This window comes from Schistocerca nitens, chromosome 2, assembly GCF_023898315.1.
Source record: "Schistocerca nitens isolate TAMUIC-IGC-003100 chromosome 2, iqSchNite1.1, whole genome shotgun sequence".
Classification (NCBI taxonomy): domain Eukaryota; kingdom Metazoa; phylum Arthropoda; class Insecta; order Orthoptera; family Acrididae; genus Schistocerca; species Schistocerca nitens.
The window spans coordinates 716668738-716684176 of NC_064615.1; the positions used below are offsets into that span (position 1 = coordinate 716668738).

The 15439-nt window shown below is 37.6% G+C and overlaps 1 protein-coding gene across 3 annotated transcripts in view; it reads left to right on the forward strand.

Annotated features, from left to right (window-relative positions):
* The window catches only part of LOC126236888 (intraflagellar transport protein 80 homolog), a 448716-nt gene that overhangs the window by 267081 nt on the left and 166196 nt on the right, over positions 1-15439 (forward strand). For 2 of the 3 annotated variants that reach the window (XR_007545000.1, XM_049946524.1), the window contains exon 10: positions 10030-10227. The exons of the other annotated variant lie outside the window; for it this stretch is intronic. Coding sequence is in view for 1 of the 2 variants with exons in the window: in XM_049946524.1 (XP_049802481.1) it covers positions 10030-10227 (198 nt within the window). In the remaining variant the exon portion in view is untranslated. The remainder of the gene's footprint in view (positions 1-10029; positions 10228-15439) is intronic. 3 annotated transcript variants of the gene reach the window in all.

Here is a 15439-nt window from a genome sequence, read left to right on the forward strand (position 1 = left end):
AAAAGCAAAAAAATATTTTGTCGGGAAACTAAATGTTTATTGTCTACCCAGACGAACTTTGCTAAAATATGTAACTCCTTAGGTAATTTTAGCCTCTTACCAGATTTCATGTAGTGGTGACTCATTTTATCAACAGTTGAAAAATTTTCATGTCTCTAATGACACAATGCACAGAAGATTCTTAGAAATTTTTGATGATTTACCTGAGTAGTTAATCAATAAATTGCATAACAACTGTTGTGAGCTTTAAATGTATGGAGTGGTTGGTGTTCATAAAGATGCTCAGTCGATTGATTATGTTTGTTTCCCTGACGAGTTTAACATTCAAGTGGAACTGCTTTTCTGTAAACCAATACTGAAAACAGCTACAGCTCAATGTTTCTTTGACATGATCAGTATTTTTTAAAAATGAATATGTGTTATGGGACAGATGCATTGTAGAGCTCGCTCAGTGGCATAATGGATTGCTAGTGAAATTTGTAACTTTTATCTCCTGATGCCGTAGGACTCACTGCATGATACATTAGGAGGCTCTGGCCACTAAAGAATGTAGCCCATCCTTTCATGAAGTACTGCAAATGATTATAGAAACAGTTAATATTATTAAGGCAAAATCTATAAAGTCAAGGCTCTTTAAAGTGCTATGTGAGGAGATGGGTGCTGAACCCACTCTTCAAGGGAAATGTTTGAGCTGAAGAATGAGGTTAAGGAGAAAAGTCACTCTCTGAGACAATTTGAGCCACAGAGATCTTCTATTGAAATGGCTTACCTCCCTGACATTTTTCAGAAACTAAATATTCTTAATACCTCACTTCAAGGTAATCAGGCAACTATACTATCTTGGAATGAAAAACGAAGGCATCCATAAAGAAATTAAAGCTGTGGCAAAACCAGAAGGAATGTGCCATGCTAGATATGTTCTCTACTCTAATATCACTGTTAGAGGACACAGATAATCCGGTACTTTGATGCCAAATAAAGCCTGCCTTCTTCATTATCTTGCAACATTAATACTTTGAAAAGTGTTTCAACAACCATATTGATAAATTAATTGGATTAAAAATCCATGCAAAGTTTCCTTTTGCAACAACATAGTTGTGCAAGACTGGGTTTCAGCTGTGGCAGCCATGAAGTTGAACTACCATTCAGACCTAAACGTGTGCAAAGAACTTTGAGTGGCTGTTTCTGCAATTACATTGAGTCTTGAGAAACTTTCTTCTCAAAAGCAAACTCATCCGTCACACAAAAATTTTGTAATTTAAATTTTTAATGCTCTTGTAAGCCTTGTTTGCTGAATTATAAATGTTGTTCATTTTGTTTTTTTAAATGACTGTAAATGTGGTAAGGATAAATAATTTATTCAGTATTTTAATTATAATAAGTCATGGAGTTTTGGTTTCTGTTACATAAAATCTTGTAAACTGAATTTAGTAAATAAGGCAGAAAAATATTTTTAAAAAATGTCTTTTTTTTTATTACTAAAATGGGCTGGGAGGGTGGGGGGTCAGAGGAAAAACGTTTGAGAACCACTGACCTGTACTGAACATCCATCCTATGATGTACAAGACCTGTAAATTAGAAACTGATTATTCAGAATATGGAGTTGTTTTGGAATTGTTTGAAGGGGAATGGAATCTTTCTGTAAGGAAAAGCCTTAATAAGCATGGGTTAAATTACAGTGCTATGGAAAAGGAACTACTAGCTCTCAATTTTTTAGGAACTCCAAATGGAAATTAATTACATGAAGAGTAATCAGAGCTATGTTTCCAATGCATTGTCAAGATGTCCTTTAGCTGTGAATGAAAAAAGAGAGACTAAGATAGCCGGGTGTCAATTTTGCAATCAGTTTCCAAAACTTAAATTATACTGTTGGAACCCTATCCTTAAGTACAAAGCAGGAAATAAAAATAGATGAATATTTTTGCATTTAATTTCAGTAGTGCAAACAGACGTTGTTGTTATCATCTAAGGTGGCATGTGGTCGATAGTTGATAGTATCTTGTTCTGGACATTAAATGCTATGCCAACTGGTTGAAAGTTATACATAGGTTCTGCAGAGTGTTGAAGAATACCTAATATGGTTTATCCATATGGGTCATGGACATTTCGGTATACTTAAGTGCATAAAGAAAAACATTATTACTTCATGAAACTGTAAACCTACTATGATCTTTGGAGTATGGCAGAAGTTTAAAGGTGGTAACAGACATTTACATTATTGTAAAGTATATCCACAAATACCAGAAGGATTGCACAATTTAGCCACTGCCGATTTTTTTTTTTTTTTTTTTTTTTTTTTTTTTTTTTTTTTTTTTTTTTTTTTTTTTTTTTTTGGGACAGTTACCTACAGGTTGAAGAGAGGGGTCACTTACGTCTTCGTACTGATAGAGTGTTGGTCAGAGTACATAAAAGCTTTTCCTATCAAACAGCAAATGGGCCTCTATGATCTTTATCTCTTTGATCCTACAAAGCCCATTCTTAGTTTTCCTTTCTTACTTATTTTACAGGAATACCTATTTTATCACCCTCTTTCCACATTTACATATTTCCCTAGTTGAAACTCTTGTCTTGTGCAGCTCAAATGGTGATATTTACAACCCACTAATGAGGACAGCATGGGGAAGTAACACATGTACAATGACCAAATATATTCACTGTTAAGTAAGACAGATTATATGTCTGATGTTAAAATACATGTTAGGCATGTCATGTAAACAGGGGGAAATGATAGGAAAAGAAACCATTCCCTAAGTGAGATACGGCATGGTAACATGCAATCAAAAACCAGTAGTTTGGTGAGTCAGTTGTTTTGTTGCCATAGTTAAGGTTATAGTTATCTCTGGTGAAAGAGCACTAATGAATTGTGTAACAGGTGCTGCACAAAAATATTACAAAAGAGTCGAGCAATCTCTCATGAGAGAATGCGCTACTGAATAAAGGATTTAAGTAAATGAAATAGGAAGGCTAGAGTTAGTAATATGTTACATTGAGAGGTGTAAAAGTGAATGATTGATTAGTGATTAAGTAGATGTGTCTTATTTTATTAAAAAAATAGGAAAGATTAAATAGAGATTATGAGCGGACTTAAAATTATTCTCAACAGATGTCAATATAGTGAGCATTTGTCTAAAGAAATGAAGAAAAAATGTATGTTTCACATATGTAAACTCTCTGAACTGTATTTTCGCATTGTTTTTTTATGTGGATGGAATGTGACTGCCTTGATAATAAAGATAAACTTTTTTACTCTAGTAGCAATGAATAGATCCCTGCCAAACAGTCATTGTCCACAAGTATTTATTGGAAAGTTAAGACTACTTGTAGAAGCATGCATGTACAAACACTGGAGGAATAACATGAGAGAAGGTTTATTATTAGATGATTTAATAAACATGTTTAAATTATGGCATTGCAAGAATCGCAGATCTAAAGGTACAAAATGAATCGGGAAAGTTAAAGCTTGGAATGACTGGATAGAGCTGATATACTGTGGAGGAACTTTGTTGTTGGGCTGTACAAAGATAAGGGTCTGTGAATGTGCACACTGCTAAAGATTTTGTACATAACTTGGCAACACACATTTAAAACTTTTACACAGTGTCTGCCTGCTGTAGAAGAAGGTGTAACTGCAGCTCTTACAGAGTTAGTCATACTGTTGAAGTTTCTCCAAAATAATTAAAAGCTAATGGCCTTATCTGGGCACTGATGATTTCCACACATGGTTGACTTATCACAGATCTCAAGTCTGAAACTGCAGAGAGTGGTGTAGATTAAAATGTCAGCAGCATGTGATCCTTATGGTTGTACATGGGCAGGGAGAGGGAAGAAGGTTGTTACATATGCCTTGTGACGAAAATGTACAAGAGGGCGAGTGGTCAGGACTTGTGAGTGGGCATCCAGGGCTGCCATTAAATGACAGAACAGGAAATTAGGTAAAATAAAGAGAATATATTTCAGTGTACAGTATACGAGGGGCACACCTAGGTTTGGAAATTACCAGATTTATGCCAGTCTAGGAGGTCGAACAACTAATTGAAGTGGGCAACAGAAGGGAAGGCAGTTCATGTTAATTGATGTCAGTGGGTGGTCATGGAACACAGAGCCAGAGGCTCTGCCTCCCAAAAAAGACATCTGTTGTGCTCAAGGTCTGGATCACAAGAGAGGGAAGCAACTGTGTTCTCCACTGCAGAATCCTCCAGTCCCACACACATGATCTGTATCCAACGTATGCTGTTGACTAAAACCAATGGTGTGAATTCACTAGTGAGTTCAGATGAGAGTTTAAGGCAGCTCTCCTCAGCAACTTTAACTGGACAGAACTGTCTCGGTTCTGAAAGACAGGCAACTTGTGTCATGTAGGCACAACCGAAGTTGCTCTGGGAGAAAACTTGTAAATATATTCCTTCACTGGCTGCCACCCAGTACAATGGCAAACATGAACCTAAACATTTTCTATCTTAATAGATTTGAGGAACTTATGCTGTTCTGATCAATCAATTAAAAGCAAAGTAAATGCAGTTGCCTTTGAGTAAGAGCTTGGAATACTGATATGTTGTTGTTGTTGTGGTCTAAAGTCCTGAGACTGGTTTGATGCAGCTCTCCATGCTACTCTATCCTGTGCAAGCTTCTTCATCTCCCAGTACCTACTGCAACCTACATCCTTCTGAATCTGCTTAGTGTATTCATCTCTTTGTCTCCCTCTACAATTTTTACCCTCCACGCTGCCCTCGAATGCTAAATTGGTGATCCCTTGATGCCTCAGAACATGTCCTACCAATCGATCCCTTCTTCTAGTCAAGTTGTGCCACAAACTTCTCTTCTCCCCAATCCTATTCAATATCTCCTCATTAGTTATGTGATCTACCCATCTAATCTTAAGCATTCTTCTGTAACACCACATTTCGAAAGCTTCTATTCTCTTCTTGTCCAGACTATTTATCGTCCATGTTTCACTTCCACACATGGCTACACTCCATACAAATACTTTCAGAAATGACTTCCTGACACTTAAATCTATACTCGATGTTTATAAATTTCTCTTCTTCAGAAACGCTTTCCTTGCCATTGCCAGTCTACATTTTATATCCTCTCTACTTCGACCATCATCAGTTATTTTGCTCCCCAAATAGCAAAACTCCTTCACTACTTTAAGTGTCTCATTTCCTAATCTAATAGCCTCAGCATCTCCCGACTTAATTTGACTACATTCCATTATCCTCGTTTTGCTTTTGTTGATGTTCATCTTATATCCTCCTTTCAAGATGCTATCCATTCCGTTTAACTGCTCTTCCAAGTCCTTTGCTGTCTCTGACAGAATTACAATGTCATCGGCGAACCTCAAAGTTTTTATTTCTTCTCCACGGATTTTAATACCTACTCCGAATTTTTCTTTTGTTTCCTTCACTGCTTGCTCAATATACAGATTGAATAACATCGCGGAGAGGCTACAACCCTGTCTCACTCCCTTCCCAACCACTGCTTCCCTTTCATGCCCCTCAACTCTTATAACTGCTATTTGAGTTCTGTACAAATTGTAAATAGCCTTTCGTTCCCTGTATTTTACCCCTGCTACCTTCAGAATCCGAACGAGAGTATTCCAGTCAACATTGTCAAAAGCTTTCTCTAAGTCTACAAATGCTAGAAACGTAGGTTTGCCTTTCCTTAATCTAGCTTCCAAGATAAGTCGTAGGGTCAGTATTGCCTCACATGTTCCAATATTTCTACGGAATCCAAACTGATCTTCCCCGAGGTCGGCTTCTACTAGTTTTTCCATTCGTCTGTAAACTGATAGTTCGGTAATTTTCACATCTGTCAACACCTGCTTTCTTTGGGATTGGGATTATTATATTCTTCTTGAAGTCTGAGGTTATTTCACCTGTCTCATACATCTTGCTCACCAGCTGGTAGTTTTGTCAGGACTGGCTCTCCCAAGGCCATCAGTAGTTCTAATGGAATGTTGTCTACTCCCGGGGCCTTGTTTCGACTCAGGTCTTTCAGTGCTCTGTCAAACTCTTCACGCAGTATCATATCTCCCATTTCATCTTCATCTACATCCTCTTCCATTTCTATAATATTGTCCTCAAATACATCGCCCTTGTATAGACCCTCTATATACTCCTTCCACCTTTCTGCTTTCCCTTCTTTGCTTAGAACTGGGTTTCCATCTGAGCTCTTGATGTTCATACAAGTGGTTCTCCTTTCTCCAAAGGTCTCTCTAATTTTCCTGTAGGCAGTATCTATCTTACCTCTAGTGAGATAAGCACTACATCCTTACATTTGTCCTCTAGCCATCCCTGCTTAGCCATTTTGCACTTCCTGTCGATCTCATTGTTTGTATTCCTTTTTGCCTGCTTCATTTACTGCATTTTTGTATTTTCTCCTTTCATCAAATAAATTCAAAATTTTTCTGTTACCCAAGGATTTCTACTAGCCCTCGTCTTTTTACCTACTTCATTCTCTGGTGCCTTCACTACTTCATCCCTCAAAGCTACCCATTCTTCTTCTACTGTATTTCTTTCCCCCATTCCTGTTAATGGTTCCCTTATGCTCTCCCTGAAACTCTGTACAACCTCTGGTTTGGTCAGTTTATCCAGGTCCCATCTCCTTAAATTCCCACCTTTTTGCAGTTACTTCAGTTTTAATCTACAGTTTACAACCAATAGATTGTGGTCAGAGTCCACATCTGCCCCTGGAAATGTCTTACAATTTAAAACCTGGTTCCTAAATCTCTGTCTTACCATTATATAATCTATCTGAAACCTGTCAGTATCTCCAGGCTTCTTCCATGTATACAACCTTCTTTTATGATTCTTGAACCAAGTGTTAGCTATGATTAAGTTGTGCTCTGTGCAAAATTCTATCAGGCGGCTTCCTCTTTCATTTCTTACCCCCAATCCATATTCACCTACTACGTTTCCTTCTCTCCCTTTTCCTACTACCGAATTCCAGTCACCCATGACCAATAAATTTTCATCTCCCTTCACTATCTGAATAATTTCTTTTATATCATCATACATTTCTTCAATTTCTTCGTCATCTGCAGAGGTATTTGGCATATGAACTTGTACTACTGTAGTAGGCATGGGCTTTGTGTCTATCTTGGCCACAATAATGCATTCACTATGCTGTTTGTAGTAGCTTACCCTCAATCCTATTTTTTATTCATTATTAAACCTACTCCTGCGTTACCTCTATTTGACTTTGTATTTATAACCATGTATTCGCCTGACGAAAAGTCTTGTTCCTCCTGCCACCGGACTTCACTAATTCCCACTATATGTAACTTTAACCTATCCATTTCCCTTTTTAAATTTTCTAACCTACCTGCCCGATTAAGGGATCTGACATTCCACGCTCCGATCCGTAGAACGCCAGTTTTCTTTCTCCTGATAACGTCATCCTCTTGGGTAGTCCCCGCCCGGAGATCCGAATGGGGGACTATTTTACCTCCGGAATATTTTACCCAAGAGGACGCCATCATCATTTAACCATACACTAAAGCTGCATGCCCTCGGGAAAAATTACAGCTGTACTTTCCCCTTGCTTTCAACCGTTTGCAGTACCAGCACAGCAAGGCCGTTTTGGTTAGTGTTACAAGGCCAGATCAGTCAATCATCCAGACTCTTGCCGCTACAACTACTGAAAAGGCTGCTGCCCCTCTTCAGGAACCACACGTTTGTCTGGCCTCTCAACAGATACCCCTCCGTTGTGGTTGCACCTACTGTACGGCTATCTGTATCACTGAGGCACGCAAGCCTCCCCACCAACGGCAGGGTCCATGGTTCATGGGGGAAATACTGATATAGCTCGATCAAACAGCACAAATATCTCTAATTTTCTTATCTACAAAAAGGAAATAATGCACTTGTAGAATAATTGGATGATGGTATGAAAGGTAATCCAATACAAATAAAATGCAAAATGGGAAGGTCAGTTATTAGATTATAGCTTGTAATGAACAAAAGTATGGTTGAATAGACATTCACTAGTATTTTGACCAAAGTATGTTAAGCATGAAATGATGTGGTCGAGGAGGTGTTTTATCCAAGCAAGCTAAATTACGTGATAAACATTTTTCTAAATTGAAAATGCAAAGGGGAGAGCTAAGAAATCAAATTTTGAAACAAGTAGGTATGTGTAAGAAATGATGAGTCAAGGCATACGTTACAACAGAAAGAAATCATAAAAATGATGGTGTTTTTTGTAGTATGTATAGATAAATAAGAAGGTCCCCTGTGGATGATAACTTTCAAGTTCATCCTGAGAAACCTAATATTCATTAACTACAAGGACTGAAAGAAAAGAAATATGTTTTTACATGTTTTGGTTTGGTTTTAAGGGACTTTAACTTCAACTACTAATAATGATAATAACTGAATGAAAGTTAAAACTGTTGTTATTTGATGAACAATTTTTAATGTTATAATATGTTTGTAATTAGTCAAGTAAACTGTGTTACATGACATATTTCATCTCAGTGGGGACATTTTTGATGTAACACGTTGATTCTGTGGAATAAAATGATATTCCACAGTTTGTACATCATTATTCCACAGAACCAACATGTTACACTTCTAACCACTTAGGCCAAAGAAAGATTTTCATGGACACCATAAACATTATGTGGATACTCTGGTTTGCTATACTGGTAAGTGCAGATTCAGTGTAAAAGGTGTCAGCTCAGAACACTGATAAGGCATTTGAGTGCCCTGAGCTCTTGTGAACGTCCACTTATGCTTTAGCATCATGGCTTGGTGATGCCTTGGAAGCCACAGAGGAAAGGTTGTGGGCGATAATGTCAATAACAGAACAGTTGAAGATGACGATTGGGAACTCACATTCTGTAATGTCAGATCAGTACAGCAATATGTGTAGCTACAAGTTGTGTCAGATCTGTATCAACCGCAATTTTAAATGAAATTGTATGGAAGAAACAGAGCAGAATGCAAACTTGTAAACAAAATTAAATGACATTTGGTTCCCTGTGTGGTATATTTTCTTTGATGGCTCCTTGACATCTTACTTGTCAATTATGTTTCTTATTTACTCTGTCAGCTTCACATTTTGCATTATGAGGCTCTCTGAACAATCGTTCAGTGGACATAATCGGTAATGTTTATTACGTATTCAAGTAAATGTTTTCATTAGCAGTTCTTTATGTTTCACAATGCTCTCCAACAACATATCTATTTTGATTCCCACTGACAGTGATTTGCAGGAAGTAGGGACTACATACTAACGAATGTGAAATAAATATAAAAATAAAGTAATAGTAATTTACCGTTGTTTGAAAATGAAACATTTGTCTTTGGAAATCAAAGATGATGATCTGTAACGTGAGAAGTTTGGCAAGCAGGAAAATATTAAATGAATAGTGTTAATACAGACAGATAAAGAATGAAACCTGCAAAGACAGTACACTAGAAGAAGAGAACTGATGTGATTGGCTGGATGACAAGTGCGGGCCTTGTGAGAGATATGAACTGCAGATGAAATATTTTTTAAATATGTAACACAAATGACTCAGCACATCATTTGAACTAAACTCGCAAATGAAGAGTGAAGGAGAATGGGAAGTGACAATGTATCATATAGAACCATTTAAAAACTTATGTCTGAAAAAAAATTCTATCTCTATATTCATGTTTATCTATCTTGCCATTTCCTTGCCTCTTCTTCTCAACTCAAAACCTGTTACCAATTTTTTTATATTATTACAATACAGTATGTAATGGTGGTAGTTGTACAAATGCCTTGTTATATTTGTTTTGAATTTTATTCTTCTATTTCCGGTGAGGGCCAAAGTTTCAAAGTGCAGTTCCCAAGTTGTGAATGCTACAGTTTGTGTAGCTCATTTTGATGTTTGAAATTTCTTTCTGTTCCATTATTATTCCAGTTTCAGAATTTTACACTTGGATTACAAGATAAAGGCTGATATATACCGTTTACAGCAGTGTCCTGCTTTGTTATAACTTATGCATTTCCAGTATCCAAGTACATTAATCACAATTTAATTATTCTCCTTTACAGTTTTGCATCTTTTTGAAATAGGAAGTACTCGTTCTATAGCAGAACTTCCAACTATTTCACATAGCATGAGTGTCATGGAGATTGCCTTGAATCAAGCAGGATCTTCACTGATGAGACAGCTTGCCATTATTGACAAAAATCGTGATTTGTATGTGTCAACCATAAGAGGAATGGCAACACGAAAACTAAGAAAACTTGGTAAATACACTTCTAGTTTTGGAGATTATTAAACCTATTGTAATTTTACACAATGAATACATCAAATACTACAGCAGAGACTACATGAGTCATTATTACATTAGGAATATATTTGTGAGCAGTGTTCGCACAACTAAGTTAGGAATAAGATAAAAACAAAGGACTTGCAGCAGTAGGCCATTGCCAAAAACACAAGAACTGAAAATGAGAAACAACAGTGACCAGATACAGTAGAAATATACATATACATGACATATGTTCAAATGAGGTTTCTGTTCACTGCACAAAATACCTGGTACTTTCAATATAGTCAATGATTTTAGAATTTTTACATCTCATTTTCTATTTGCTTATGGTGACAATAATTAACTACAGTATTAATAGAGCTACATATAAAAGTGTTGAATAGAAAATGGAGGAGTTTGGCAATGGTGGCACAACTACTACTATGTTAATGTATTGTTTGACTCCAATGGTTGGCAATTGCTGATGTACATAGACTATACTTATCCAGTTTTCTGACTTATGCCAATTGAGGACAGAGCACTTGATGTGGTTACAAAAAGTGTGCAAATAACATGCTTACTGAGCACGAAAATGTAAACAAGTTCAGCGTACCTGAAAGTCATACATATTTGAAATTTTCATTGAATCTCAGATCTCAGGAGACAGTTTGTAACTAACATAGGAAATTAAAAGCAACTTAAGTAAATGAATAAAATTTTTAGAAAAATTTAAGAGAAAGGAAAAGTATGCAAAATAAAATAAACATTACAAAATGTTGAAACAATGGTAGGTAGGGCTACATCAACCAAGAAACAATTGGTGCAGAAAGATGGCACACACCATAAACAACTCGCACCACCATACAACCAATAAGACCAACATGTGAACCATGTGAAGAATGAAAATATCAAGGTGGTACCTATATCTGTAGCATTTACAATAGGATTGAATGTATTCTGCAGAAATTCGGTGTTAAGTGTGTTTCTCAAACACCAAGATAATGGCCCTTTTAGGATCTGTAAAAATGATTTTGGTTTGCATAAGTACAGTGTCTACTGTATCTCATACAGTTGTGGCATGTCATACATTGCTCAGACCATTATGACCAATGAAGACCAGTGCACAAAGCAAAAAAATTGTCTCACATGCATACAACAACTGAGCAGACCTGTTGCTGGACATTGTCATAGTACCAGTCTTCCTACAGAATATAACACAGAGATTATGGCATGCATTTCCAGCTATTGGGCTGATGTTATTAAGGAAGTAGGTGAGATTATATTAGCAAGTGGCCTTATAAACAGAGATGGAGGATTTTTCTTGAATTTTGCATGGAATCCTGCTCTCTTCCTGGTGAGACAGCAGAGAAACAGAGTTAATGCTACTTGCTCATCTCTTGGTATTTACTATTCCCTGTTGATAAATTCAGATCTTGGTCAGCTTTGGTTTTGTGGTGGCGTGATTTGTTTACAGTTTGTGTGCTGTCTTTCTGCTTATGCTGTTTAATGGCTCTTGGTCAGTGCACTCTTGCCTGCTAAAAGTTTAAATTTCCATACCAGCGCTCTCCCGCTGCATTTGTGCCTTGGAAGTGATGGGGTGTTCACCTGTCAAAATATTAGTTGTTGTTGAAAACACTGCACCTGCATTCCTGTAAGCCGTTAAAAAATTTTAATTTGATGAAAAAAAGGAGGAAGAGGAAAATATGTTGTGGAAGAGAATGGAGAACATCTCTAGACTTCAGAAGTTCCTGTATTAGCTTACAGGATCCAAATGATTTGAGCAATAAAACAGGAACCTAGATCCCTCCCATGTGACAGACAAACATGTTAATATTTGTGCTGCCCTTCAAAATCCCATGTTAATCTTATTTGGTACAGGACCTACAAACATGGGGAATATTCTAATAGGTGTTGTACTAGTGTGTCGTGAGCAATCCCTTTTGTAGACCGATTGCATTTTTCTACTATCCTACCAATTAACTGAAGTGTGCCATCTGCTTTACCTCTAAAAATGCAACTATCTGACAGCCTTCATTTATAGCTTCAGGGTATCATTTGAGAAAAGCATGAAATGCATAAATAACCTGAAAGGAATTCCAATGGGTTCTGGAGCCTTATTTATTTTTTTCAGTTTTAGCTGTTTCTCTGTGCCATTGATATTAGTGCAGCCCATTCTTGAGTACTGCTTGAGTGTTTGGGATCTCCACCAGGCTGGATGAAAGGAAGACATCAAAGCAATTCAGAAGAGGGCTGCTATATTTGTTACCAGTAGATTCAGTCAACATGCCACAGATGCTTCGGGAACTCAAATTGCAGTCCTGGAGGGAAGTTGATTTTCTTTTCAATGAAAACTATTGAGAAAATTTAGAGAACTGGCATTTGAAACAGACTGCAAAACGATTGTACTGCCGCCAACAATCATTTCACATAAGCGCCAAGAAGATAAGAGGGATTATGTCTCTTATGAAGGCATATAGATAATCATTTTTCCCTTGCTCTATTTGCAAGTGGAACAGGAAAGTAACTGATTGATGGTGGTACAGAGTACCCTCCACCACCATGCACCACACATGGCTTGCGGAGTATGGATGTAGATGTAGACATTAAGATCTACATCACTCATGTCTGAGGTCATTTGAGAATTAAACTGGGTCAGTACTCCTTTGTAAAGGAACTTTTATAAACAGAGTTCAGCATTTCTACTTTTTCTCATCAGTCCACAATTTCAGTTCCTGTATCATCCATGAGTGTCTGGAAAATAATGTTCGTGCCTTTACATAATCCAAGAATTTCTTTGGGTTCTGTGAGAGATCTTTTGATAATAATCTGCTACAGTAGGTGTTGAAGGCAACATGCTTTGCCTTCTTAGACAGCAAACACATTTTTTTTATCCTTTGTCTGTCTATATCCCTATGCTTCCTTGTCTTTATTTCATTAGAAGTTTCTTTACAATGAGTGTGTTCCACGGAAAATCCCATCATGAACTGCTCTACCAGCTATATACTTATCCAGTGCTTGGCCAGCTAGTCTTGTAAACTGTAGCCATATTGCTTCTACAATCTTCTGTCCTGAGTTAATTGTTTCAAGTTCCTTGCAGGGATAAGACACTAATGCCCTTTTAATAATGTATAGAATGTTCTGGTTGAAAATTGTGAATTACTTATTAATAAAGGAGATGACTCACTCAAAGGCAGAAGCACTGCATGGTTGGTTGGCACACAAAGTAAAGTTATGGAGCTTGGCTAGCTTTCAGAATGCACTTCCTTTTTCTGGCTGTAGGAAAAGTATGCACGCAAACACACACACACACACACACTCACTCACATGCACATGGCTGTCTCCCTACATTGTGCTCAGTCGAAAAAGTACAATGTACGAAGAGAGGTGTGCACATTTGTGTGTGTGTGTGTGTGTGTGTGTGTGTGTGTGTGTGTGTGTGTGTGTTTCTTTTTGCTACAGCCAGAAAAAGGAAGTGCATTTCAAAAGATAGCCAAGCTCCATACCATTTGTTTATGTTTATCAACAACGCAGCACTTCTGCCTTTCAGTGAGTCATCCCCTTTATTCCTAAATAATTACTAATGTCTCTATTTTTAATTTACTGAATATATCTTGTATTAGTAGCCATTTATATTTCGGTAATCATTGTTGGTACCACTGCCTTGTGGTTAGCAATAGTCAGACCTGAAGACCAAAAGTCATGGGATCAAATTTCAGTCAGACCAAGGAATATTTCAGTCTACCTGTAACGTAGCTTTCACATCTCAGTGATGTGAAGATTCACCAAGAACATCATGTGGTTTGGACCCCATGTTAAACTGTGATCCTCTCCATGGTGGGATTACTGGGGTAGGTCAGCAACATGCAAGTCACCGAAGTGGTGTCTAATTGGAAAACTTGCACCAGCCTGTTGGTACCAGTTTCAATGTGGACATCCTCAAAGAGGGTAGTTATATTTGTTGGCATTGGATCCAATATATTACCATTATGAGTGAGCAGCCAAACTGTCTCTTCTAGGTAGCTTTCAGGAACAAACCTGTATTAATCACAATGAATGGCTGATGATTGAAGTGTACTCCATTGATGACAATGTGAATGTGTAACATATATCTTAGTAAGCTGATGATTTCTCTAAACTTCTCAGTTACTTCTGAGGGTGAATCTGCTGGTCAATAGAAAGACCAATCACTCATACTGAGTCTTGCTCATTCTCACATGCCTCCTCAATTTATAAGCAGTGGAATTGAGTTTCCTGTCTACTATGACAAACATGACATGTCTGTTTTCTATTTGCCTATCCTTTGGTTGTACACTTATATTTTACCCCAAAATCTCACTGCTATCAATTTCAGATTTTAACATTTTCTGTACTTAGTATTAAGGGAGCTCCTTTAATTTCTGGGAACACTTCAAAGTCTGGCATTATGCTCAGAGTGCTTTGGCAATTGAGCATTAGTATATTAACACACTTGCCTGTGTGGAGCATTTCTTTGCTTCTCACACTGATATGCTGTGATCATCTCCAACTATTGTTATCTGGACTGAACAAAGTGTCACCTAACCTTAAATAACCTTGTGCACACACCCCACACAAATACCTGGATAGTAGCCTCTGATTGATGTGTAGTGCACACCTGACCCAGTGAGGGGGAGCCTACAGTTCTCAGTCATACATCATAAGTCAAGAACATCACAGTCTAGCTTGTCATAAAAACTTCAAAGTCTCTGGTTTGGCCTTCCTCTTGGTTCACAATCAAGGAGCCATGGCCAGTTCTTGGCCAGTGATGCAGGCTATAAGTTCCATTAAAATTCTGAGAGCAAAGCTAGTCTCCTCAGTCTTCTCTATAAGTCACAGGAATGATCAAAGTATGACTCAGAGCCCAGACAACAGACATCAATTGTTCCAATGAGTGCCACAATCTGCAGTTGGTTCTACACTGTTCCCCCCTGGGGGCTGCTGGAAAAGCCTTTTCAACACATTGAATGAAGCCTCGAGGGATGCATTAAGAGTGTATAAGGTGATCCTCCCCATTCTTTGCTGCCACTTCCCTAAGGGGTTCCATTTTCGCCATTCATGTGAACTGCTGACAATTAATGGACTACTATCCTTTTGCATTTGCCTGCCCTTGATGTGGGTCACAACATGTTTCCCAACAAGTGAAGTGAGTCTGGTTGGCTCAGTTTTAGTTTCAGTGGGAGACAGTATCT